Source organism: Hemicordylus capensis, chromosome 5, assembly GCF_027244095.1.
Source record: "Hemicordylus capensis ecotype Gifberg chromosome 5, rHemCap1.1.pri, whole genome shotgun sequence".
NCBI lineage: Eukaryota > Metazoa > Chordata > Lepidosauria > Squamata > Cordylidae > Hemicordylus > Hemicordylus capensis.
This window is the reverse complement of record NC_069661.1, coordinates 76,156,354-76,183,269: the sequence shown is the minus strand read 5'-3', so window position 1 is coordinate 76,183,269 and position 26,916 is coordinate 76,156,354. Positions and strand designations below refer to the sequence as shown.

The window sequence follows — 26,916 nt, the reverse complement described above, 5'->3', positions numbered from 1 at the left end:
AAACTTAAGTGCACAGAATCACACATCTCTTCATGGAAGCCCCTTAATGTTAATCTACGGCTAAGAAATAATAGTAGCTAAGAAATAATGAGGCAGCACTCTGCATATGCTCAGGAGCAGACCTTCTTTCTTTTTTTCACATACGTTATAGGGTTGTGCTCTCCCTCTGAAATTACAGGTTTGGGACAGCCCTGATAAATCCAGCCTCTGATTAAGTCTTGTGTACATATTAAAGTGTAATATGCGGAGGCCCTGACTGGTTTAGGATAGCTTTCTAAGCAAACACTAACGCACACTTTTCCTATGCCCAACAGGATCTCCGGAACTAAAGTGCATGTGCAGACGCAGCAAGCACATGATGACCGCGCACATGCCCAGAAGAGAGCCAGAAAACGGCACGGGGGAGGGGGGGAGAGAGAGGTGTGCCAAAGTCTCTGCCAGTCCCCGGGCCGGTTCCAGAGCAGCTCTCCCCGAGACAGGCCTGAGCTAGCAGCGGAGTGAGCTCCTAAAAAATAGGACGACGAAGGGGCGGCTGCAGCCTCTTAATTCCACTGACGTGGTGGAGCCCGCTGGGCAGCGGAGAAGGAAGGTTAGTGGATCTCTGGGTCCTTGTGCCCTCCGGGTGATCACAGTTGCCTGCCCTGCTGCCTAGTGCCAACATATGTTACTGGCAGCAGAATCGAGGAGCCAAACTGCTTTGATCTGTGCGGGTGTTTGCAAGCCCTAATCAGGACAGGCTTCTGTTAGCAGCAACTGCAGGAGTTGAAAGATATTGGAGAGCTACGTTTGCAGGCAGAAAGAAGCCTGTTACACCGCAATCCCGCTTACTGGATCCTTCCACGCTTTCTTTTCTTAAGGAAAATGTAGGGGCTGGGGGAGGGCGGGACATCAGCTAAAAATCGCACACACACACACACACACACACAGAGGCGCTGTTTGCCCCACGGGGGAAAGTACAGGGCTACACTGCGCATGCTCAAATTAGCTCGCCGTTTAAAATTATTTAATTGCTGTCAGTATTGGCCAGTGATGTCTTACTGTGCAGAGCCAGGATAGAGAACCTGCTTCTTGTTCGTATGCCCGTTTACTAAGGACCAATGGTGGTCATATACAACAGCTGTAGTTGGTATTTTGTATCAAACTTGGGGGGGAACTGGAAACGGGGTGTCTCTGTCAAATTCCCTGAGTGTAGGCAGAACCTTGATAGAGCTCTGAAGGAGAGTCTAGAACAAAGTCATAATGTCTATGAGTTGGCTGTGGGCGGGGAAAAGAATGGAGATAAATGGGGTAGGGAGCCATAGCTCAGTGGAAGAGTATCTGTTGCTTGCAGAAGGTCCCAAGTTCTGGCATCTTCAGTATAGGTAGAGCTGGGAAATATCAGTCTGAAAACCTGGAGGACAGCTGCCTCTCAGTGTAGATAATACTGAGCTAGATGGACTACTAGTCTGACTTGATATGCGGCTACTTCCTATGTAACCAAGGAAGGAATAGCCGGTGCATAACATTATGGTTGCACAGGGTGGATCAATCTTTTCCTGCAATATCCTGCTAAAGCAGGGGCTCTGGACCTGGATCCTATGGGATAGGTCCATGTGGTCTGTGGGAAATCTTTTCTGAACTTAATTTGCTTCCAGGTTGCTTTCCAGATTCCATATTACACGCTACAACAGTGTCATTACGGGTCCGTTAAGTGTGCTTCCGTACTGCCTGTGTTTGGATGCCTCCTTTCAGGTTTTACCCTTGCATTTAGTCCTACAACACTGTATGTGCATAGCAAAAAAAAAAGAGCTGTATTTTCCCGTTGTAGGAAGGTTGCACAAGCGACTTACGTTTTCAAAACAATCCTGCCAAGCCAAAGCATTTTACTGCTGAACAGTGTGTAATCTGGAAAGTGCCTTGGTGAACCAAAATAAAGTTCCTGAAAATAACTTTCCTAAGTATTTCTTTTTCTGTAATCCTTGTGAAAATATATTTGATAAACAGCATGGGGGGCCCATGGGAAATACTTCAGGACATAGGGTGTCCATAGGTGCAAAAAAGGTTAACCACTGTTCTAAAGGGATCATAAATTAACCCAATTAGGGAGTTCATTGGCCCAGGTAGATTTTTGGAGGTGAAATTGCAATCGTATGGTGTCCCGATTCAACCCACATGGGTCCTTATTTGTGGATCCCAGAGATTCCATTATTGCTACCAGATGTATCACAGAGGTGAGGTATAAGCTCATAAAAGAAATGGTTGTAGTCTGTTTATTAAAATAGTTTCTATCCCACCTTTCCATGTTAAAACATCATTAAAAACAATAAAAACATTATATCAGAATTGCAATAAAATGAGAATAAAAGAAGCAGCAGGGAGATAATATCAGGGATATAACCCTGATGGGAGAGGGGATGGGCAAGAAGCATAGCACTTTAGCATCATAGAGGCAGGTCTGGCTCACCAAACCCCTTGCACTTTAAAGAGTAAATAAGTGAGCACTGCAAACTATGCTTTTAGGTCATGCTTGCATAGGCCATATTTTAGGGATTGGCTACATTCTTCATCTTGCAGTGATGGTCCCCCACTCGTGTACACTGGAAGTGCAAGCAATTATAAGCATCATATGGATATCCAAGTCTGGCCTACCAACATTTCTGTACCACTTGCCCCATATGATGTGTTGGAGAAGTTCATCACTATATTTGCATCTAGTTTAATTCTCAAGTGAGAACATGAGTAGTCCAGATCAATATGCCTCTAAACAGGGATGAATGGATATGTACAGCCTTACAGGAGGATGATATTCAGATGCCATCGCCCATGCATATGGAACCCAATATTTTTGTCAAATGGAGTCTTCATTCTGTGCGGTAGGATTCATCTCCTTTTTGTCAAGTGCTTTACATTTAAGACCATCATAAGCCCTCTTCAGACATTTTTTTGTAAAAGGATAGGGTACGCCATCCAAAGTGGATCTGGTTTTTGTATTAACAAGATAAAAGATTCCACCCAATTTCCCCTTTTCTTGCAGTCTATATCAGTGCACAGTAAAAAAATATTTCCTAGAGAGTTGGATGCCTTTTCTAATTCAGATTATTTTTGTATGTATCCCTTTTATGATGGAGAACCTTTGCTATACATAGTGTCTTTTCCAGCTATGAGGAAAAAATCCTGAAGTCGGTAATGAAAATGGGGGGGTGAGGGTTAATGCACATACATAGGGCAGCATCCAGACGAGTTCCACTTGCACAAAAAGAATGTTCTGCTCGCATAAGATGGCACAATTGTTGCCAGTCCTCCCTGCTGCCCCTTGCAATCCCTTAAAATATGTCCCTGACAGTTTGGGGACTCTCAGGAACATACTTTTGGAGACATTAAGCTGCAGAGCAAAGGGGAGATAAGTGAGCATCATCGTTTCTACCTTGCACAGACACAATGTCCGTGCATGAGCAGAAGTACTAGTCTGGATACTACCCAGTGAATTATTTTTAAACTAGTGTTTTCAAGCCCATTTTAAAAACGGGCGCTAGTAGGGGAGAGTTCCGCCGCTCGCCTTCCTTTTCTGCCCACCCGGCGGGCTCCCCCCTCCGTCTTTTTCCTCTCTGTGGTCCCCCCGCTGCCATTCCCCCTCCCGCCGATGCCAGCCTCCATGCCGCGGCCCGTCTCCCCGGCCGGGCATGGGCCCCAAGGTCTCCCAGCCGCCCGGCTTTTGTGGCGCTGCCAGGCCTTGGCGGCAGCTCCGCCAGCACCTCGGCCAGCTTCCCCCGCCCAGCTTCCTTCTCTCTCCTATCCCATCCTTCCTCCTGCCTCCCTCCCTTCTGCCCCACACTCTTTTCTCTCTTCCCCTCCCTCCCACCCCACTCTCTTGCCCTTCCCCCTCCTCTCTTCCCCACTCCATCTCGCCCTTCCCCCTGCCCGACTCCCTCTTGCCCTCCCCCCTCCCCCGTGATGGACTCCCTCTTGCCCTTCCCCCTCCCACCACTCTCTCTTGCCCCTCCCCCCTCCTCTTGCTCGGTTGTTCCCTATCCCATCCTTCCTCCTGCCCCACACTCTTGCCTCTCTTCCTCTCCCTCCCACCCCACTCTCTTGCCCTCCCTCCCCCTCCCACCCCTCTCTCACCCTCCCGTTCCTGGCAGCCTCCTGCCCCAGTCCCTCCTGCCCTCCCCACTCCTTCTTGCCCTTCCCTTCCCCCTGCCCACTCCTTCTTGCCCTGGCCCCTCCCCCCTGCCCTCCTCCCTCTTGCCCTCCCCCTCCTCCACTCCCTCTTGCCCTTCCCCTCCCCCCTGCCCAGAAGAGTTGTATGCTCCACCCACCACCACCCCTAGGCAACTTCACTCACTGGATGTAAATTCTGCTGCTCGAACGCTCATACTGGCGGTGGCTGAGAGGGGAGCGACTGAGAGGCGAGTGCTGAGTGGCGAGTGCACGGGGGCCAGGGGAGCGACTAAGAGGCGAGTGCTGAGTGCTGAGAGGCGAGAGCACGGGGGCCAGTTGACCCGGATCCACCCAGGGCCCAGCGTTCGTTTTGCTTTCTCCCGACACCGCCTCCTCCAGATCGGCGCTGGGTGAGTTTGGGCCAGCCTTCCCCCGCCTCCGCCACGCTGCTGGGCCACCCCCGCCCCCACCAGCAGGCTCAGTCTGCCTGCCGCGGCCGCCAGCAGGACCAGTTCTCCCGCTGTGGCCGCTGCCGCCAGTGGGGCCACCTCGATGGCCACACTGCCGGTCCGGGCCGCTCCCGCCCCACATCTGCGGCCAGGCTGCCTTGGTTGGCCAGGCCCGGCCGCCGCCTCACAGCCTGGCACGCCGCTGGCACGCCTCCGCCTCACATATGCGGCCCGGTCTCTCTTCTCGGCCGGGCCGGACCCGCCACCGCCGTCTCTGGCCTTCACGGGCCGGCTATCCAGGCTATCTCTCTTCCTTGCGGCCGGTCCCTTTGTCGCCGCCTCTGCTGTCTTTGGAGGGCGGGCCAGACCCGGCCCGCCTCTCAGTTGTCCGCGGCTGGCCTGGAGCCGCCGCCGCTGCCTCTGCCTCCCTGCGGCCGTCTCTGCCCTTTCCGCGGCCCGGCAAGGAACCAACATGGCCGCCTGTTCCCTTTGTCTGTTTCTGACTCGGCCATTCCGCGCATGCGCTCTGCGCATGCGCAGAACGGCCGAGGGAGGCACGGACACATGCTTGGTTGTCCACGGACGGACACCAAGCCTTTTATTAGAGAGGATACCAAAAAAAAAAGATGTTCAGCAAATGTGTGTGCGCACACATGCACATAAACGCAAACACACACACACTTGCTTTCACTGCTTAACTAAGTCGACACTAATTTGTTTTCTAACAGGCAAGATCTAAAGATTAGGTAAAACATTTTCACTAGAAGTTGTTTTAAAAGGCAAAAGAAATCAGGAAATACAAAAATCACATTGAAATATGTTGAAAGACAATTTTCTACTGTTCTTCTTAGAGACAGCATATTTTCTTCTTTTCTGATATGTTATGACACACCATGACTGCATATATTAGATGAAGCATTTTAAAATGTTATCCTTAGTACAGCTAAAGAAACAAAGAGGGGTTCTCATTAACAACAACTGATAAGTGCTACACATTTGTCACGCCTCTCGGTCTGTTTTAACTCTATTTCTGCCTAGAGGTAAGGCAAAGAGGAAGGTTAACACATCTCAACTGTTTCCATAGGGATAAAATACAAAGAGAAGAAGAACATTGTTTCCCATCACCTGTACTCTAAATTATAAATTAAATTAATCTACCAATGAATTCTTCTAGAGCCTTATTTAGACATTACATTATGCATATGCATACAGGCATCTTTACACACATACATGTTTTGTATTAATGACTGCAAATGTGTTGATTTTAAAAGGGAACCTTGGTTCAGGCCCCTCAAATGCAGGAAACATAAAAGAAGCATATTACTGTACACATGTTGAGCATAACATATGAATAACTATACATGTGTACAAATTTTACTTGTGTAGACTATCCACAGCTTGTACAAGCATTGAACATAACATGTTAATAGGGCTTAGACTGACTTTAAAAATGGTGGGTGGGCTGAACTGAGAGATGATCCATGCAACCAAAACAGCTCTTGAGTCTGCAGCAAATGCAAAGTTCTTAAAGCTGACAATGCAACAAAGTTTTCATTTAATTAATCTACCCCAGGGGTTCCCAACCTTGAGTCCTCAGATTTAGTTGGACTACAACTCCTATCTCCCCAGCCATAATGGCGGAAGGAGTTGGGACCACTTCTTGCTGTGAAGAACTGAGCCCAGCTGCCATTTTGTTAATGACTGCCCATTTCCCCCCAAAGCCCCAGAATGGCAAGGGCATTTGCAGGGTGGGTGGGGTGGTTGCCACTAGCAAGAGCTGCTGACAGGAATAGAAAAGATGCATCACTATCAATACCCATTTAAGCCTCCCAAAAAAACCTTTGGGAAGCCTACCCATGCCCATGCAGGAGGGGGCCCACCAGAGCTCCCCGTGCCAAGAGTTCCCTCAAGCCTGGTACTGGCCCTGGCCCAGGCTGATCAGTAACTTTATGTCCAATTCCATATGGTCTGATCTTTCACACGATTTTAAGATATCTCAAACACTGTGTGGCAAAGAACATCCAAATTGCTTTTTTTTTAATTTTATGCTGTGATTGTTATGCTTTCTATTATTGATATAGGAGTATATGGAGGTTACATAGCCACTTTAAGTATCTAGGAGTTTAAGATAACTGCAATTCAAGGGAGGCAGGATCCAATCTATAATGGGGAAAGCAATGATTTTATGAATGCTCTTTTGGGATGTTTATAATGAGGCCTTTGAAGAGCACAAGTGATAGCTCCTGTTTATTCCCTTTTCTTTTAGCCTGTTTCCAGTTTATTTAGAGGTTGAGTTTGGTGATTGGCTCTTTAGGCATGAATTATTCGCGATTTATTACTGCAGTGAGTGCAGCAAGAAAAGCATCTCCAATAAGAGTCCTCAGTAAGTACACATTTTGTTGCTGGAACCGGAATGTCAGATTTCACCAAGTTGTTAGTGTGGGTTTGTGATGGATAGACCTTCCGGGAAGAGAAGAAATGGGTCGTGGAGGAGTGGTGCAGTTGCTAAAAGGAGTCCACCACATTATGCGCACACCACATTAATTAATTACCCACTACCTGCCATGTTTTAATCCTGAGTGGTTTGAAACCTCAGAATTCACAGATACACCAAACAATAATAAAAAGGACAAAACCCGATATTTACTAAATAGTGCCTCAAGCTATCGAGAAATATAAAAATCTAGTAAATAAGTAGCCATTTGGAAACATCCCCAGTCCATATTGAGACGCTCCACAAAGTGTAGAATCTGAGGATGTAACCGAATGAGATTAATTGTCCCTCATTACTGTTGTACTTCATGTTCACCCCAAGTGCCAAGTTCTCAGCCCATCATTTCAATGAAGGGTTTAAGAATTCCCTCTCTTCCTAAGTGTCTTTTGGGGATGGGGCTGACACACATTTCAGGTTCAGTTCACGACCTTTCATTTGTAGGGTTTTGATTTTTCTAGTACTTGTAATCTTTTGGGTTTTGGTACTTTGGTTTTAAAGGGCTTTTAAAATTAATTGTCTGACATATTAACTAAATTGCTTAAAGTAGTCCATTTGAAATTCATAGGACAAGTTAGTAATGACTAACCTGTCCTATTGATTTCAGTGGGACTTCTGTTGTGTGGTTTAATCAGGATGTCAGTTTCTTTTCATTGTTGTATTGTATCATGTTAATGTTACCTGCTCTGACAGGTCAGAATTGAGTGGGCTGGAAATCTAAATCAACAAATTTATAAAAGGACACCAGTATAAAGGAATATTATGCCTTAAATCTGCCACTATGTGATCTGTGCACCTCCCCCTCCCCTTTTTTCCCCTTTTACTTTAGCTGAATTGATGCAGAGGTCTCCCCCATCACTAATCTCGTTGGCTGGAGGGGCACCAAATCCGAACACTTTTCCCTTCAAAAAAGCCAGCATTACCATTGGCGATGGAACATCAGTTGAAATTGGGGAAGATTTGATGAAGAGAGCCCTCCAGTATTCTGCCTCAGCAGGGTACTTTACAGACATCTGAGCTTTAACCCATTATTTTGAAGTAGCAAGTTCATTAGGTGGAATATTATTAATAAACTTGGGTAAGAAGGTGCAGTACCTGTATCCCTCTGTGCAGTATGCAGAGCACTTCCACAGCTGCACTTCTTCTCCCTCTTGCTACTGAAAACTTGTGTCAGCAGTTTATAGTACATAAGTACATAAGAACAGCCCTGCTGGATCAGGCCCAAGTCCCAGAAAGGGAAAATGTTGGCAAGGGGAATAGCAAACAGGCACAACTATATGTTGTACTTCATGTTCAACATATAGGCCTAGAATAGAAGGCCAGTTGAGCTGATGTAGCACCATGAAATTAGGACATAATGCCCAAGTCTTAGACCCATGGATTATGCATGTAAGGCAGCAGAAGTTCCACTAATATGGATGTGATTAGAATTGGAGCCTAAAGAAGTCTATGAAGACTTGCAGAACTTCCACAGGTACAACAAAGAAAAGCATGTAGGTTTTCTGTGAATCATAAACCTGATTGAAAATGAAAGGGCCTCAAATGGAAAAGTAGTAATCTCTCAGCATACTGTTAATTCACTTTTTGGCACTCTGTAGATCTGTACTTTTAGATCTACACTTTTAGGGCCAAACCAGATGTTAGGGCCAAACCAGATAGATAAGTGAATGTATCTCTCTCCTTAATCCCCCCCTCCCCAAATAGTTGCTGCAAAGAAGCAGTTTTCATTGGGAGGGTGCAGGGTGTTCTCCTTCCCTGTACTGTGGTCCCAATCCAAATGGGTGCCTTCCCCCACTATTCAGTTAGTGGGGGAAGGAAATTAAAGAGATAAATTTGCACTGAAGCATTTCTGTGTAATGTGTAATTTAATTCTCAGCTCTTGCTCCTAAGCATGCCTATTGTCACTATGTTCAGTACAGCCTCAGTTTTACAGCTCCAAAATTTTAAACCACCTGGCACGCTTGATCATGTTCTATCTCTAAGGCTGCCATGTCTGCAAATGAGAAACTGTCAATTGCTTATTGCATGTGTTAATTCATTTAAACTATATATTTTAAAATACTCCTTTTAACACCGACAAGAATAAGACAAATAGGCTAGAAACAAAATGTTGGATTGGTTTAAAACTGAGGTAGCCAAATTGAATAAAAAATTACATAAAACAACCATTAAGGTTAATCTGGACTGTGAAGTAATTTTGGTCCTGAGGTATAGCTTTGATATTAATGCAGCATTCAATATCCTGGTGCAAATTTATTTCTGTTTCCCAAAATCAACATTCTTATAAACCAAGATCTTTTTTTAATAATGATAATGGATGAAAATCTTGAAATGTCATGCAGAATACATTCTTATGAACTTATGGGTATTATAAATTTTTAAAATGAATCTACATTTAGCATTCCAGAGCTGCTTTCCTGGTTGGAAGATTTACAGAAAAGTCTCCACAACCCACCAACGGCTGAGTATAAGCCTGACAAAGGACAAATGGCGATGTGTGTTACCACTGGCAGCCAGGAAGGCTTGTGTAAAGTAAGGCAAAACATAGAATGCATTGGGATTGTATTGAATCTTAATACAAGTCAACCAGGCTGAAGGGAGTGTGCTGAAGTTCTGCACATAGCCATCCAATCAGAAGCAGAGGAGGAGAGCCTCCCCCTCCTCCCTTTCCTTCTGCAGTGGACACAGCACTGAGGATGCATCAGCTGGAGAATAAATAGTGTGGCTGCAGCATGAGGAGGCAAGAGGGCTCTGAGTACCTCCTGGGAGTCCTGAGTACCTCCTGGGAGAGTACGGTACTCTCACCCCTTATTGGGAACGCCTGTGTTAACTGATTTTGCTGGCATGAGGCACCTCCTGTTAGATGTTAAAGGAAATACTGTTAGATGTTAAAGGAAATTCCATCCACTTGTAAACATGTTTTAATTTGTAGGTGTTTGAGATGCTTATTAGTCCTGGAGACAACATCCTTTTGGATGCACCCACGTATCCTGGGACACTAGCAGCAGTGAGTATTACGTAGATCTGGAAACCCATGACAGTGAAGGGAGCTAGTGTTGTCCATGTCTGGACTCTTAAACTTTTGGGTTGAATGTGACTCCTGTTTAACAGCAGCCTAGAGCAAGAGTTCCCAGCACCGTGTTCCTAGATGTTGTTGGGCTATGACTCCTGTTATCCTCAGCCACAATGCCCTTCGGAGAATGGCTGAGGGTGATGGGAGCTGTAGTCTAAAAACTTATCCAGACCCAAGAATGGAAACCCATTGCCTACACTTTGATCCTTCCATGAATTCTGGACACTTGGCAGTCTGTTCAATGATGCAGTTATAAATGCTAATTCAGGCTTCATTTTTTTAAAAATCCCTAAATGTGCATGCTTTCCTCAGTTACTAATTTAGCTCGAGACTAGAACTCCAACGTGTAACTGCGTTAGGTCACATTTGCACAGAAAAGTCTCTGTTTATAGCTTGTAATCTTTGTGCCCTATCAGAAGTTTACAAAAAACACCACCCCTCTAAAGCAAACACCACACTGATCCAACACTATAAGACAAAAGGACAGCTTGGAAGTTTTTCACACAGGGCTTTAAAAGCCCTTTAACTCTCATCTCCTCTGGAATGGAGGGCGTGCGTTCACATATCGGCCAGATTTACCCCGAAATCCCTGCGACTTATTAGGGAGCAGTTCACATACAATTCAGGTTATTCACAGTGCATTAGAGTACAGCCCGGTTTATATCCAGGATAAAAAAAATTCCACTATTTGCATCAGTTTTGGGGACAACTTCGAGTTCACAGTAAAGACTCCCAGTAAACTTGGATAAAGCCTGGTGTGTATAAAAGTCCCTGGCAGCATCTCATGCTGTTATATGGTGGAGATTTAATTGTAAACTGCCCAGAGACGCAAGTTTTGGGCAGTACAGAAATATTTTAAATAAATTAAATAAATAAATATGTGCCTGTGCTGTGCCAGTGGAGGGTGGAGATCAGCCTGCAGGGGCTTATTGCAAGATGTGGTTTGTAAGGATTAGATGTCCATATAACAATCCCTATGTAAGTACTCCCTAAAGAAATTCAAGAGCATAAAATTCAGAGTTCCTGCATTTGCATATCTACATTACTGAATATCTTTATTTTAGAACAGGGGTTCCCAGATGTTGATGAACTGCAACTCCCATTTGGCCTCAGCCACAATAAATTGTCGCTGGGCATGATGGAAGTTGTCATTCAGCAACACCTAGAGTTCCACAGGTTGGGAACCCCCGCTTTAAAATGTTATGTCTGAAATTGAAAGGGCTTGGGAACAGTGGATGGATGAGTTTCCTTGAGAGAACATATGAAGGAAAATCCCAGTAAGAAACTCATAAAGTCAATGTATGAGTTGCCCCACTTATGCAAACCAGTTGCATTTAATCTCATGTTTATTCCTCTGTACAGGATCCCTGAAAAATCTCATTTGGGACTGAATTGCAGCAGTGGCTGCATTTTTTCAAGCCATCACAATCACAGAACGACTGTATCTTGCTACTCCCTAGTTCGCAGGAGGTTTTCTTCACACCCCTGTATGTGCCAGGAGCTTTCCCAAACAGCCGGTTTACTGCAAGTCTTTACTGCGAGTTATGAATTCCCCCCCCCCAAAGATGCAAGAAGCGGGGGGGGGGTTACCCTGGACATAAATTGGGTTAGGCTCCAATGTGCAATGAAAAACCCAAATTGCATATGGAGTGCTCCCTGATAGCTCGCAGGGACCTGGATATACATCTAGAGCAGGGATGTCAAACTGTGGTCCTTCTGCAGATGTTGGCCTACAACTCCCATCGTCCCTGGCTATTGGCCACTGTGGCTGGGGATTATGGGAGTTGTAGTCCAAAAACAGCTGGAGGGCCACAGTTTGACATCCCTGACCTAGAGCAGGGATCCTCAACATTGGGCCCCCAGATGTTCTTGGACTTCAGCTCCCATAATCCCCAGGCCCAGTGGCCTTTGTCTGGGGATTATGGGAGTTGAAGTCCAAGAACATCTGGGGGCCCAACGTTGAGGATCCCTGATCTAGAGGATATGTGAATGCACAGCTGCCCTTCCAATGTAAAATCACCATCTAGGAACGGCCCAGGGACCATGTGGAGAGTCAAAAGAGCCAACTTGCATAAGCAAACTGGCCTTGTGTTCTGTGGTATTACACCCACACACCTTCTGTATTTAAATGAAATACACAAATGCATAATAGTCATAGATTCAGAGAAATGCTGGGATAAATCTTATTCCTGTGTCAATATGCAATATTGACAGGAGTTCAGCTTTTCCTGATTCTGCAAATCACTGTGGGTGTCAGGATGATTTATTCCTTGACTTAGTGTATTATTGGCAATATTTTTTCATTATCAGTTCCACAGGGGGCAATATAAAACTTAAATGAAGCCGCATTTCATTTATGGCCTAATATATGAAGGGCTAGTTAGTGCAGAAGGAGAAATTGCAGACTCTTTATTTTACTTCTGCTATAATTGCCCATACTTTCTCTGGCCACTCTATTAACATTATTGAAATTTTAGTCCTATTATGGAATGTCTTGGGTTGAAGCAATTATCCTTTTTGTTGTTGTTGAATCAGAATAGTTTACAGTTCTGGCAATTTATCCAGAGATGGGAGATGGTCTGTTGCCCATTCTGTTGCACATTGCATGTGCTCATCTTTGCCAAACGTTTGTACATTTAAGAAGGTGCAGCATCCGATACTGGCTCTCTCTTGAATCTTGTACTTTGTCTATTCTTTGTCTATTGTCTATTGTCTTGTGCTTTGTCTATTACACACATTACATTTTTAGGTATACTCAGATTGTTACATGTACACCTAAAAACGAAATGTGTAAAGAATCCTTACAAACCAATTAATATATTTCAGTTGCCACATGGAGGTTGCTTTAAAATGGCTCTCTTTACATGGATAGCTGTTTGTGTACAGTGGGTCACATCACCATTACAAATAACCAGTCTATTTATATAATTATCTTAGGTGTACCCATGGCTAATCCCATGTGTGGCAGCTCTCACAAGAGTTCACAAGCAGAAGCACCAGGTTGGGCAGTGGGGATTCCATATGCAGATAGGGAGGAGGAGCCTGTGAGAGCAGAAGCACCATGGTGACTGGGCAGTGGGGATTCCATATGCAGATAGGGAAGAGGAGCCTGTGATGCTTAAGGTCAGTTGGAATGCAACTGTTGCTGGTTAGAAGATGTTCTTTATTGTAGAGGAGAGGAATCATGTTTAGTCCATGTTTGTTGGGGGCTTTTAAAGTAGAAATTGATTATACTTTTGGAAACAGGAGAGTTTAGATACAGGTTCAGTTTCAGATAAAGAATGGTGGGACTTTAAATCATTGGCATTTTGTTTGTTTTAGTGAGGAGTGCAAAGTATATTGATCCAGTGCCCAGAAAAGCCAATGAGCATTCAGGTCAGCTTTCCCCATGAAATAAAAGGCAACTCTACCACCCTCAGATGTCTTAAGCGAATCATTTGCTCTTGCTCCCCCTTATACCTGGAATGCCCTCTTAGAATACCTGTATGGTGCCAGTTCTTTCTCTCTCTCTTCCAACAAATGCAAAACACTCATTTTCTGTGAAGCTGGCTTCAACAGCCATCTTCATCCCTAAACCCAACAAAATTGAAGCCCGTGTAATATGCTTATTCACATTCATCCCTCGTTGCCCTTCTTGCACTGAACTCTCCCTAATCCACCTGAAATTTAGTATTTTAGCCTGTTGGAGACAGGAACCTCTTTTTAATGTTTTTGCTTATGCCTGAAAGTGCCAAATGAATTGGTGAATGAATCGTTTTTGCTCAGCTGTTTTCTTTTGGTGTGCTTATTATATTGTTCACAAAGTGTTGCCATCTATTTACAAACCTGCATTTTCATTCCATACTTTATGGTGTTTGAACTTTAAACACTAGGGTGTAAACTACCCTCAAGAGATCACAGGGGGAGAGAGAGAGGGAGGGAGAGATCATAATGGCAAAAATACTTATCCATACATTATTAGTCATTCTTGTCCATAAATTTATATGATAATTCATTGATTTGCATTCTTAGTTGCTCTTACTGGTTGTGGGAGTCAGAGAATGTAAAAGTAGTCTGTTGATTTACAGTCACCTTGTCCACAACCAGCAAAATCAGCAGCATTGAGATATGAGAGGAAATGCAGAATTTTGATTCATGAAATGCAAAATTGATTGCTGAAATAAATATTCTTCTCTCTTGTTGTCTTTTTAAAATCATATTAAAATAGTTAAGACCACTGGGCTGCAACATCATCAACGTTCCCAGTGACCAACATGGTATTATTCCAAAAGAGCTAAAAGAAATTCTTTCCAACTGGAATTCTGAAGATTCAAAAAAAAGCAACAACAACCTACCCAAATTTCTGTACACTATTCCTAATGGTGGCAATCCTACTGGATCTTCACTGACAGTAGATCGCAAGAAAGAGATCTATCAGGTATATCACTCAGATTCACATGTCACAGCTTTGGCCAAACTCATGATGATTTAGGATGAAGAGGTTTTCTAGACATCAGGAAAACACACTATAAACAGAGCTTTCAAATAAATATAAGCCAAGATCTTACAGAAAATCCAGACATCTAGGAGAGCTGGTCTTGTGGTAGCAAGTATGACTTGTCCCCTTAGCTAAGCAGGGTCCACCCTGGTTGCATATGAATGGGAGACGAGAAGTGTGAGCACTGTAAGATATTCCCCTCAGGGGATGGAGCCACTCTGGAAAGAGCAGAAGGTTTCAAGTTCCCTCCCTGGCTTCTCCAAGATAGGGCTGAGATTCCTGCCTGCAACCTTGGAGAAGCCACTGCCAGTCTGTGAAGACAATACTGAGCTAGATAGACCAATGATCTGACTCAGAATATGGCATCTTCCTATGGTCCTACCCACCCCTTTTAAAACTTCTTTTCTGGCAAATGAGTTAGTCATGAAAAGCAAGAGCCAGCAAGGGTAGGGATGGGTCCGGAGGCCATTGTAAAGGCCTCCGGACTGTCCAGACCGGTTTGGACCTGGCCGGTTCGGTCCGGGTGGAGGGGGTTCCTTTAAGGGCAGGGAGGGTTTACTTACCCCTCCCACCGCTTTGCCCCCTCCAGCGCTCATATTTACTGTAGAAATTGGGGCAGCAGGATACCTCCCCGCCGCCCTTTGCCGCTCCAGCAAGCCTTTTGCGCATGCGCACGTCGCAAGCAAGCTTTACGTCTCCCCGACGCCAGAGGCCCAGTCTACCCAGCCTCGGCCCCTGTCAGCGGGTAGACTGGGCCTCCAACCTCCGGAGGCCCGGTCTACCCGTCGGGACGAGGCCGGGTAGACCGGGCCTCCAGAGGTCGGAGGCCTGGCCTCGTCCCGGCGGGTAGACCGGGCCTCCGGCGTCGGGGAGACGTGAAGCTCGCGCGCGACGTGCGCATGCGCAAAAGGCTTGCCGGAGCCTTTTGCATTGCGGAGGGGCAAGGGGCGGCAGGGAGGTATCCTGCCGCCCCAATTTCTACAGTAAATACGAGCGCTGGAGGGGGCAAAGCGGTGGGAGGGATAAGTAAACCCTCCCCGCCCTTAAAGGAACCCCCTCCACAGTGCCGGACCGCAGCTGTGCGGTTCCGTGCACACCCCTAAGCAAGGGTGGACACAGCAATTACACCACTTACCTTCCTTCCATGTACAGCAGAAATTTGGGGGCGTGTCCAGATGCTCTGTAAACTCTCTATTCGCAAATTCTGTTTATAGTATGTTTTACTGCTGTCTAGAAAAACCTTAATGGGAGTACTATTAGTAATATTTACTAGCAAAATACCCATCATTATGATCGGCAGGCTATTTCAAGGACTTTCGGGAGAAGGAATGTGTCTTTGTGCATTCTGTGCATGGAGACACATAGCACTCCTCACGGGGTTCAGTTATGTGGAGACCTGATTCCAAGGTGAAAGTGGCAGCAGCCCTGTTCAGAAGTTCACCGGGGCTAATGTGAATGCACCAGATAGCCCCACCCACGCCAGTGCAATCCTTAGCCCTGTCCACCACACTCCCTGAGAAAAGTGTTTGTCTGCTGTAGAGACTGCTGTATAGAGGGAGAAGCTCTCTCCAGGATCCAGAATGCTTTGCAGCCAGCATTCAAGATCATTAAGAGAACTACTCCCTGGATAAAGTAGTTGCTGCTGGAGGCAAATGCTTTATTCGGGAAGAGCAGTGGGAGTGGCTATAGAGTTTAGGGGAGCAGGGCTAGGCACCATGCTCGTGCAAAGTGTACTCCCATAGCTGGGTACATCTGTTCCAATCAAAGTGGAAGGCTTAGGAATTTAGGATGATTTCTGAGAGGATTAAAACTGATAGTTTTATAGCTTTTTCTCCAGTCTGGTATATTTTGGACACATCAACTTGGTAACACAGGCAGGGCCAGATGCAGCCCGGTTTAGGCCTCTGCACACACACAGAGGCCACTCTAATGGCGGCTGCACATTTGTGGAGTTCCAAAACGGGCCGCAGCTAGTCTGGCCTGTCATTTGGGAGGCTGGTGGGAGGGCTGGAAAAAACCCCTCTGCTGTCCCCACTGCCACGGCTGCCTCTGCCATCCCCACCTTTTAAAAAGTAAAGACTACCTTTTTCCTTGCCCCTTCCCCCACATTTAGTTTCTGGAAAGCCCTTTACTTCGATTCCCCTTTACAGCCGGATTTACTTTTACAAGTATGTTCCTCAAGCCAGCTGACGAGTGGGATTTTCAAGCCAGGCTTGTTTCAACTTGAGCTCAGACTAGCTCCACTCTTTATAGGGACAGTCTGGTTCAAGCGTGAGCCTTTGAGCTGAGCCAGTTCAAACCTGAGCCTGGCTTGATTCAAGTCAGCTCTCACATCCCTAGTGCTGATATGGTTTGAATGCCAGAAAAGTTTATCTTCTGTTGAGCTCCATATTCCTTTATTCAAGCTATGTAATTCTTAAAATAGAGAAGGAATCTGTTGCATACAACTAACAACTTGGCTACCAACTTACTATATAACTTTAAAAATCTGTGATTTAAGCACTTGTTAATTAAACACATTCAGTTGAAGGATTCAGCATGACCACTGATTACTTAGACTGTTCCAGGCACAATGCATAGAACTCCCCTTTCTAGACCAATGTTTCCTTTGAAGGAGTTAGTTGATATACATGTTCATGGTTTTGCATGGATAAACTCCTTCATTGAAATCAGTTATGACTCCAATAGTTCTAAGATAACTCATATATGTAAGAGTGCACATGTATTTCCATAGCAGGGCAACTAATCTCTATAGATGTACAGGAGAACCTCATTACTCGCAAGGGTTCCATTCCTCGCTATTACCACAAGTAATGGAACCACAAGTAATGAGGCATTAGGTCTATAGGCAATGGGGTGTTAGGTTCCAGGGTGGAAAGGGGAAAAAATTTAAAGCCCCCAAACGGCCCCAAAATCGGGCAGAACTTATTCTGGCATGTTCCACTAGTCCTCCACGTGCTCAGGAATGCCCCCCCAAAGGATGGATAGCCCCCCAATCATGGGGGGAAAGTGCATGTTTTTCCAGAAATCAGCCACCAAATGGCTCCTCCTGTCCTTTCCTGGCTTCCTAGAGACAAAATGGCAGCCAGAAGTGACCACCGCAGTCACTTCCAGCCCTCTAGGAAGCATGGATACATGGGTTTTAACCCATTAGTATCTGCGGATACTGGAAACAGGTATCAATAAGACATCCTGTGGATAGTTGTTTTGCAAATAATGAGATTCTCCTGTAATTGAAGTCACTATGGTCATTTGACTATATTTTTTTTGTGTATTTATCTAGGGTGTTTTTTTTCCCTTTCAGCTTGCAAGGCAATATGATTTCCTTATAATAGAAGATGATCCATATTATTTTCTTCAGTTTAATAAGGTGAGTTCTCATTTAGGTGGTCAGAATCCCCATGGGGTCAAATGCACTTAGAGGAGCCATGGGCAACAAAATAGCAGACAACCGTCTAAGAGGGCTTTATGCTCCACACACCACCTTTATTGTAGTTACAGAATATGTTTGAACAGTATTTCCCTTTCAGACTGGCTTTCTAGGGATGTGCACAAAACAAATTTTGTGTCTTGTTTTGAGCTCGAAACAAAATGCAGATGACCAAAATATTTCGTTGAAACAGCAGTTGATCCGGTTGTTTCGACAGAACAAAACCTGAAATGTTTCAAGTGTTTCAGACATAGGAACAATGGGTAAATGCAAAACACCCCATTGTTCCCCATGGGTGACTCCTAGGGACACCAAAGTGGGTTGGGTAGTAGGGCATGTTGGGTGCTACCTACCACCCAACCCACAAAAGAAATAGGCAAGCCGGTGATTTTTAACAAAATTTCCATCTTTCCCCAAAACCACATAGGATCCTAACAAGCCAACCAAGAAGCAAAAACTTGGTTGCATATCAATGGGAAACTTGATGTATGAACACTGTAAGATATTCCCCTTAGGGAATGGAGCTGCTCTGGTAAAAGCAGAAGGTTCCCAGTTCCCTCCCTGGCTTCTCCAAGATAGGGCTGAGAAAGATTCCTGCCTGCAACCTTGGAGAAGCCGCTGACAGTCTGTGTAGACAATACTGAGCTAGATGGACCTATGGTCTAACTAAGTATATGGCAGTTTCCTATGTTCCTATGTTTCAAGGAGATCACAAGCCAATTGGAAGCCAGTGTCAAAACCAGTCTGCAAGAGAAAAACAGACCTCCAAAATAATGCTCAGAACACTCAAAACATTTCAACTCGAAATGGTCTTGTTCTGTTCCATGCTCAAAATAGGCATTCTGTTGAAGGGTATTCTGTTTCGCCCCTTTTCTACTCGGAACATTTTGAGCAGAAAACACATCCCTACACCACCATCTTTGTTACCAGTGGTTAAATCTGTATTAGGCATGTTTATTACCATAGTGGCTCACATACCACTGGTGCTAAAGATTGCCTGGTATATTATATGTCTATATATATTTGGGAGTGTGAAATAGTGCAGGAAGAATCTTCATGTGAGTTGGATTAGTGGACTGAGAGATGAAAGGAAAATGAATAAAAGTGGGCAATGAGTTACATTCTACATCCCTGAAAATTCTTTGTGTTCACTTGCTTACTCTTTCTCTTCTGCTCTGCTGCCTTCTTCATTCCTTGACAGAGCATGTCTTTGGGAACATCTCATCCCATCCAGTTAAGTAAAAGGATGCAGGAAAGGGTGCACCATCCCTTCAGTGGGAGACATCCTTTTTGTGTTAATAAGCTAAAGCATCTGCACACTAGTACTTGATTGCTCCCCTGCCATGGTCCCTCACCTCAGAGATCTCTCCACCCTCACCTGAGCCACACTCCTGCTGCTGCTCCTCCATCCTGTTGCTTCCATCCCCCTCATCCCTCTTGGTCACTCCTCCATCCCTTTACTCCATCCCCTCACCCCTCTTGGTTGTGACTGCAGCATTGCTGGAACCTATTTGCCAAGCTGCAGCCCACTAACCCCAGAGACCTCCCCACCTTTAACCGAGCCCCGCTCCTGCTCCTCCCGAATGGAGCAACAGTGGTTGACTGGGCCCTTCCTTGCTGCTGCCACCACCATGGCCGCTCATTACCCCCAGGCTGCTGACTGACAGGCCTGGGCCCATCCCTTACCTGTCTGCCTCCCTCCGCCAATAGCCCCGGTAGCCCCAAACAGCAGCAGTGGTTGACTGGGCCCTTCCTTGCTGCTGCCACCACCGCCATGGCTGCTCGTTCCCCTCAGGTCGCTGCCAGGTTCAGGCCTGTGCCTCACCCTTCCTTCTTTCTCTCTTCCTCTCCCTACTTTTTCTCTCTTTCTCTCCACTCGCTCATCCCCTCTTTCTTCCCATTCCTTCTTTCTCTCTCTTTCCCTTCCTAAGTTAACAGATCTTGTTCCTCTTGTTTCCTCATCTAATTCATGCAACAGCAGCCTCCTTTTCCTGAAGGGGCTCTTTCCTCCCTCATGACCCCTATCTTTGCAGACCTCTGCTCACTATCCATATAGATAGATAGATAGATAGATAGATAGATAGATAGATAGATAGATAGATAGATAGATATTCCTCTCCTCTACAATAAAGAACATCTTCCAACCAGTAACAGTTGCATTCGCAGGCTCCTCCTCCCTATCTGCTTATGGAATCCCCACTGCCCAGTCACCATGGTGCTTCTGCTCTCACAGGCTCCTCCTCCCCATCTACATATGGAATCCCTTGCCCAATCACCCCAGTGCCACAGGCTCCTACTTCCTATCTGCATATGGAATCCCCACTGCCCAGTCACCATGGTGCTTCTGCTCTCACATGTGAGCTCTTCTCTCATGTGAGCTTTTCTGGTGCCACTGCCCAGTCACCCCAGTGCCACAGGCTCCTCCTCCCTGTTTGCATATGGAATCCCCACTGCCCAGTCACCATGGTGCTTCTGCTCTCACAGGCTCCTCCTCTCTATCTGCCTATGGACCTCAGTCTGGTGCTTCTGCTTGTGAACTCTCGCGAGAGCTGCCACACATGGGATTAGCCACGGGTATGCCTTAGAGAATTAGATAGATAGATAGATAGATAGATAGATAGATAGATAGATAGATAGATAGATAGATAGATGCTATGTGTGCAACTGTTAACCCCTGTGAGCAAAATTCTATGGTCTTCTTGTGTAACTGTTGAAATGAATAGCTTGGGTTGACTTTCTAACTCTGAACCTTTGCATTCTATCCAAAAGCCCTGGGCACCAAGCTTCCTTTCAATGGATATTGATGGCCGAGTTATCAGGACTGACTCTTTCTCAAAGATCCTCTCTTCAGGGTAAGGTCACCTTCACACTTTTGATCTGTGGTTAGAACACAGCACTGGAAATGCAGTTATGTGGTTGTGAGCTTTCAACTAGCCAGACACAGACTTTGGGAAGCCCCTGAAGTTATTGGTGTAATCATTACACAGGAATACAGATTGCAGTTTGCTTTTTAGAATTTACTTTATAGGCCAGCATCCTGACTAACATTGTGCTTGCACAATGAACAAAGTTGTGCTCACATAGCTGTGCAAAATCACAAGGATTTTCAAAACTATGCTATTGCTCTCTTGTGCAAAATCTCCCTGACAAACCTTTGAGGCATACTACAGGAGTTGGTAGGTATGCAACACTAGTCAACACTAGTCTGGAACTCAAGCTCTGAACTTGCACCGGCACAACATCCTTCCACAGACACAGCATGAGTCATGATGCCAGCCACTATTTCCAACTCTTTTCTCCATCAGCCATTCCATCCTTCTCACCCACTGGTGATCACCCACTGGTGATTCAAAGTTTGTTCTACACCTTAGGCATTCACATTATCTACAGTTGTCAAAGTCCCATATTACATTTCAATAATATATTAACGCCCTGCTAACTGAGCAAAGAGGCACTTTTAAAAAGTGGTGATTCTCTTTACTGAGCAGGGAGAGATCAACTGGCTCTATCTAACCCGAGCACAGCATCACTCCAGTGGCTGTTGCTAGAATCTTATGTTTCTTTTTAGATTGTGAGCCTTTGTGGACAGGGATCCATCTTTATTTATTTTTTATTTTTCTGTGTAAACTGCTTTGGGAACTTTTGTTGGAAAGTGGTATATAAATATTTATAGCAGTAGTAGTAGTAATGCAATTCACACTTCGGAAGTAATTGTTTTGCTTTTTTAAAATAGGTTAAGGATAGGCTTTATAACTGGTCCCAAGCCTCTCATTGACAGAGTTATCCTACATATCCAAGTCTCCACAATGCACACCAGCACTTTCACTCAGGTACGTTCCAGTAGGGTTCCTAGAACACTTGGGTATTTGCCATGAGGCATGTCATTATAACATCAGTTTACATGTAGCAATTGTGTTTGCAATTCTGGAGCCACCCAGAATTACACAGATCCACTGAGAATCCCCTCCATCAATTATTTTTCCCTTTTCCCATTTCTTTTGTATTTTCAGCATGATTAGATTAAAGGTTTTTCTTAGAGAAGGAAAATGTTACAAAAATGCTACAAAAATGTAAATACAAGTTCAAAATAAAATCATGACACATTTCCACTAATTTATTTAACTGCATATTAAAAGTGGTTTATGAGTTATTTAGAAAGATAAGTTTTTAAAAAAACTAAAAAGGCTGTTGGAAAACACCTGGGGAACAAAGTTTGAGCATCCCCGACTTACACCATTAATAGCTGTTGGCCAAAGGAGCATAATGTTCACTGTAGGCTTTATTTCCACAGCTTATGACAGCCCAGCTTCTTCAGCATTGGGGACAAAAGGGTTTCCTGGACAATGTAGACAGGTAAATATATACATATTTAATATACAGCCTGGGAGTTTTTTTGTTTTTCCTTCTCTTTCCACTGTATTAAGTTCATGAAGAAACATAGCTATCTTTACACCAATTTGCACAACAGCACATAAAATAGTATTGAACAATCCAGCACAGAGTGCGCTTAGTGCTTGACATCAGGGCTTAAGTTCACTTAAACCTGTGCTGGATTGTGGCAAATCTGACATCCAGCTATTTAATGCATTTATCAAATCTATTTGAACTGTTTAGAATCTAAACTTTAGATCGTCATATGCCAATACTGGCTGATTTCATTTGGGCCTTCATATTTGAAAAACCTCTTCCATATTGACTCCTAAACAGAGACAACTTCCTAATGACTCCATCAAGCTTATATTATGGCTGAAGGAAGATGTTGCTCCACAGCTGTGGAAATTGCTTCCCTTGGAATAAGCTGGAGCATATTCTGCACATATTGTTTGACTTTTATATTTGAGCTGATGTTTTAGGAGCCAAGAATTCATTAATTCATAAATTTAAAATATTTATAGCTCACCTCTCCAGTACACTACTGCTCAGGGTAGCTCACAACACTGATATTATTTTATAAATATTATTAAGTAAATAAAATGTCCCTATTTGTTTTCACTTAATACATTATATATCAATTGTATGAGGGTTTTAAAAATATTTTAATTAGAGCTGCACTCCATTTAAAGTAAGTTTAGTTGATTAACTACACTGCAAATTCCTCTGTGTGATGACTGTCTCCAACACAACAGTGACATCTGAAGATTTCACAACCCTCCCCAGAAAGTTCATTGTGGTATGGAGGATATCTCCTAGTTTATATGACAAGCCACTGCTTATGAATGATTTACTGCATGATGAGAAGTTAAAGCCACATGGCAACCATTTTGTGTGCAGCAGCCCTTATTTATATAAGATGAGATGCATGCTGGACATGACATGTTTCTATCCCCAAGATTTAATGTTGCAGAAACTTCTCACTGATTTTTTTCCCCAATTTTGTTTTTCAGGGTGGTGGAATTCTATAAAAAACAGCGGGATGTAATGATTATTGCCGCAGACAAGTGGCTAAAACGTCAGTAATAAACCTTTGCACTATCAAACAATACTTTTGATCCCTAAAAATAAAATCTGACACAAGCATTTTTTCAGGGAAAAGGTAACATTTGAACCTGGGTGCTTTCCAGATTAGCCTCTGCAACGGCATCACAACGTATCTCTGAAGTGTGCTTCCACACTTCCTGTGTTGTGACACCACAGTCCCTACGCTGACAGTAGGGTGCTGTTCATATTTCCAATGCCTTGTTTCAAATCTAATCGCTGCAATATAGTGCTATAACGTTGTATATCCGGAGTAAAAAAGTTGCAGTTGTGGGGTGTGTTAGTTTTCTCAAGACTGCTCCCCCTGCTGGGCACTTTGCTATTTAACTTTTGAATGCGATTTGCCTGAACAGAAGCATTTTGCCACTGTTGATCAGCTAATCTGGAAAGCGCCCAGGCCAGGAACTACACTCTATATTTGAGGTCCTTTTCTCTGCCCCCTTGCAGGCCAAGCCCAAGCCCCATTCCCACCACCATCATGGGTGGCATAAAAGGCATACTGCACAACAAAACCCACCCCCAGTCTACTGCAATTCCCTGCACTGCCATGCCACACACCTATTTACCGCGAGGGATGTGCAAAAAACCTGTTTGCCTGGTTTGGTTCGAATTCAAACCAGATTTGAACCGGGAGGGGGAGGTTCAGTTTTGGTTTTGCTCAAACCCCCTGGTTCAGTTTGAATTCGAACTGGTTCAAACCTTCAAAGGTGGGTGGGGTGGTAATTGGAAACCATGGGTGCCTACCACCCAACTCCCAAAGCAATCAGACACTTGTATGGTTTTTAATGAATTTTTGACATTTTTTTTCTCATAGGGTATAATGGGACTCAAACCAGACCATTATTCCCTATTGTGGAGCACCCATGGGTGCCAACTACCACCCAAACTTCAAAGCAATTGGTCACTCCTACGATTTTTTAATGAATATTTGAAATATTTTTAATTATTTTTCTCATAGGGTATAATGGGACTCGAACCAGCCCATTATCCCCTATTTTGTAGCACCTAGGGGCACAAAAGGGGCACAAACTCCAAGGCAATTGGACACTCCTCCGAATATTGGCGAATTTTAAAATTATTTTTAATTCCTCATAGGGATTAATGAGGATTCCAGCAAATGTATCGCTTCACATCGGGGGGGAAGGGGTGGCCTAGAACGAAGTGTGGTGGGTGGTATTTCCCAAGGGGCGCAAGGAAGCTGCCAGAATTATTTAAAAGGAATTGGGCAAAGGGCTGATTTTTAAGTGATTTTTGAAGTTTACACATCTTAAAGGTTTTTCTCCATAAGGAAGAATGGAGGTTTCAGCAGCCCCATAACTACACTTGGGCGGGTGCTGGAGTGGCCCAGAGTGAGTGGTGGTGTAGTTCACAGCAACCTCCATGGGTTGCTAATCCATGGGGTTCGGGGTTTTGTTGTTTCTGAGGTGTTCTGAGTGTAGATTCTCCTGTAGCAAATGAGAGTGGATTCATGGTTTGTCATTGAAAATCTCATTTGGGGTTTGGGGGTAGTTGGCACCCATGGGTGTTCCACAATAGGGAATAATGGTCTGGTTCAAGTCCCATTATACCCTATGAGAAAAAAATAAAAATGAATTTCAAAAATTCATTAAAAATCATAATTCATAAAAAAAATCATAGAAAATCAAATTTATCACCAAAAACTATAGCTCAAGAAAGAAAATAAACACAGTCTTGTTAAAAGGGGAAGCTATTCCCTTCCTAATAATATTTCAAAACTGCTTCTATCCACCCACTGTAGGTAGCTCCTGAAGCTTCAAAATCCCTTTTTGTATTCTTAATGAAGAAGTGAACACTCAGATTACTTTTAAACAATGATTTATCAGTGATTTTTGTAACTCTTTAAACATATATGATGGTTATAGGGTGCCCCCCCCCCTCTCTCTTTTTCTCTCTCACTCTCTCTAGACTTAGCAGAGTGGCATACTCCTACTGCTGGAATGTTTCTATGGATTAAACTTAAGGGAGTTTCTGATACACAGGAGCTAATCATGAAGAAAGCTTTGGAGAAACAAGTATGGAATTTACCTACTGGCTCTAAAGTAAAACAGGGAAGGAGGGGCTAATATTATGTAACTGAATTAGAGAGATTTCTCTTTAGGTGCTCCTGGTTCCTGGAAGAGCATTTAACATTAACAGTTCCGATCCCAGCTCTTATGTCAGAGCTTCCTTCTCACTTTCTTCTCCAATGCAGATTGATCAGGTAAGTCCAGATTTTTAGTGTCCCACCCCCAAACGGTTTTATCAGGGTTGCTGTCACTAAAGCTTACTTTATTCTTCTGAACCCATAGTTAAACCTGAAACCTAGGACTAATGCAGGGAATGGGAGGTTTGTGTACACTTTCCCCACAATGCCTGCCTCATATTGTGCAGAGAACAAGGACAACAGGGTACAGGTCCTTTGACCTCAGGGTGCAGGTCTTTTGACTGTGCTTCTGGCTCATGCCCTAACCTTGTTATTAGTAGTGTTTTCCTTGTTGTAGGGTTTTCAAAGGTTGGCTCAGCTCATCAAAGAAGCAGATTGGCTTGACTAAAGAGAAGAAGTCTTAAGAAAATGAGAGCATCTAGTAGTAGTAAGAGGAGGAGGAGGAGGAGAATCATCATCATCTTCAGGAGGAAGTCCAGCTTTTGGATGTATTTGAGTTTGTAGCTGTCCATAGAGTACAGTATGTTGATATGTATGTATTATTCCTCATGCCAGTGCTGTTGATAAGGGTGATAGATACCTCAAAACAGTGGCTCACATTCTGCGCACAGTAATTATCAGGAGGCCAATTCAGATGAGACGCAGCCCAGCACACACACGTAGGACAGGGTCATGCCAAAAGAACATTGGAGGCTGTGCTAATGCACTGTCCAGGCCTTGCTTAATCACATGGGGGGGCATCTGAATTGCTCCTCTACACATGTTCAAAATACCTGTTTAAACAGATGATTAAGGGCTGCCCCAAAAGAACATGGAGACCTCCTCGGGCTCTGATCCCATCCTGATCACATGTGCTGGGCTGAATGTACTTTTAACAGGCCAAGTAACAATATAGATTCTGAAAGTTTGAATATTGTTTATCAAATTATGTTTTATGTTTTATTAAATGCAAAACAGATTGCAAGGAACTCCAAAAGGATCTCTCCAAACTGGGGGAGTGGGCAACAAAATGGCAGATGTGTTTCAATGTTAGCAAGTGTAAAGTCATGCATATTGGGGCAAAAAACAGCAGGTTACTCACCTGTAAGTTTTGTTCTTCTAGTGGTCATCTGTCCTTGTACACTTCTGGGCTCTGCACCCGCTCAGAGACCATGTCAGAAACTTCCAAGCTTCCAACCCTGCCCCCAGGCACTATATGCTGCGCCTCTTCTCATCCCCTC

The 26,916-nt window shown here is 44.4% G+C and overlaps 1 protein-coding gene across 3 annotated transcripts; it reads left to right on the top strand.

The window, feature by feature from the left end:
• The first annotated feature begins 401 nt into the window (after positions 1-401).
• AADAT (aminoadipate aminotransferase) lies at positions 402-26,664 on the top strand. Of its 3 annotated transcripts, none has more exons than XR_008309247.1 (14): positions 402-589; positions 6,853-6,969; positions 7,907-8,075; positions 9,477-9,609; positions 10,010-10,084; positions 14,358-14,567; positions 17,932-17,997; positions 20,827-20,909; positions 21,791-21,887; positions 22,349-22,410; positions 23,442-23,506; positions 25,459-25,565; positions 25,636-25,753; positions 26,034-26,664. XR_008309247.1 is itself a non-coding variant. In XM_053258526.1 (14 exons), exons 2-14 carry the CDS (start codon positions 6,903-6,905, stop codon positions 26,082-26,084), a joined length of 1,287 nt encoding a protein of 428 aa, XP_053114501.1. In that variant the 5' UTR covers positions 402-589; positions 6,853-6,902; the 3' UTR covers positions 26,085-26,664. The 3 variants fall into 3 exon arrangements, 2 of the variants coding, with proteins under 2 accessions (XP_053114501.1, XP_053114502.1); XM_053258526.1 differs by having other exon boundaries at positions 25,652-25,753; XM_053258527.1 differs by lacking the exon at positions 6,853-6,969 and having other exon boundaries at positions 25,652-25,753.
• Positions 26,665-26,916: the final 252 nt, after the last annotated feature.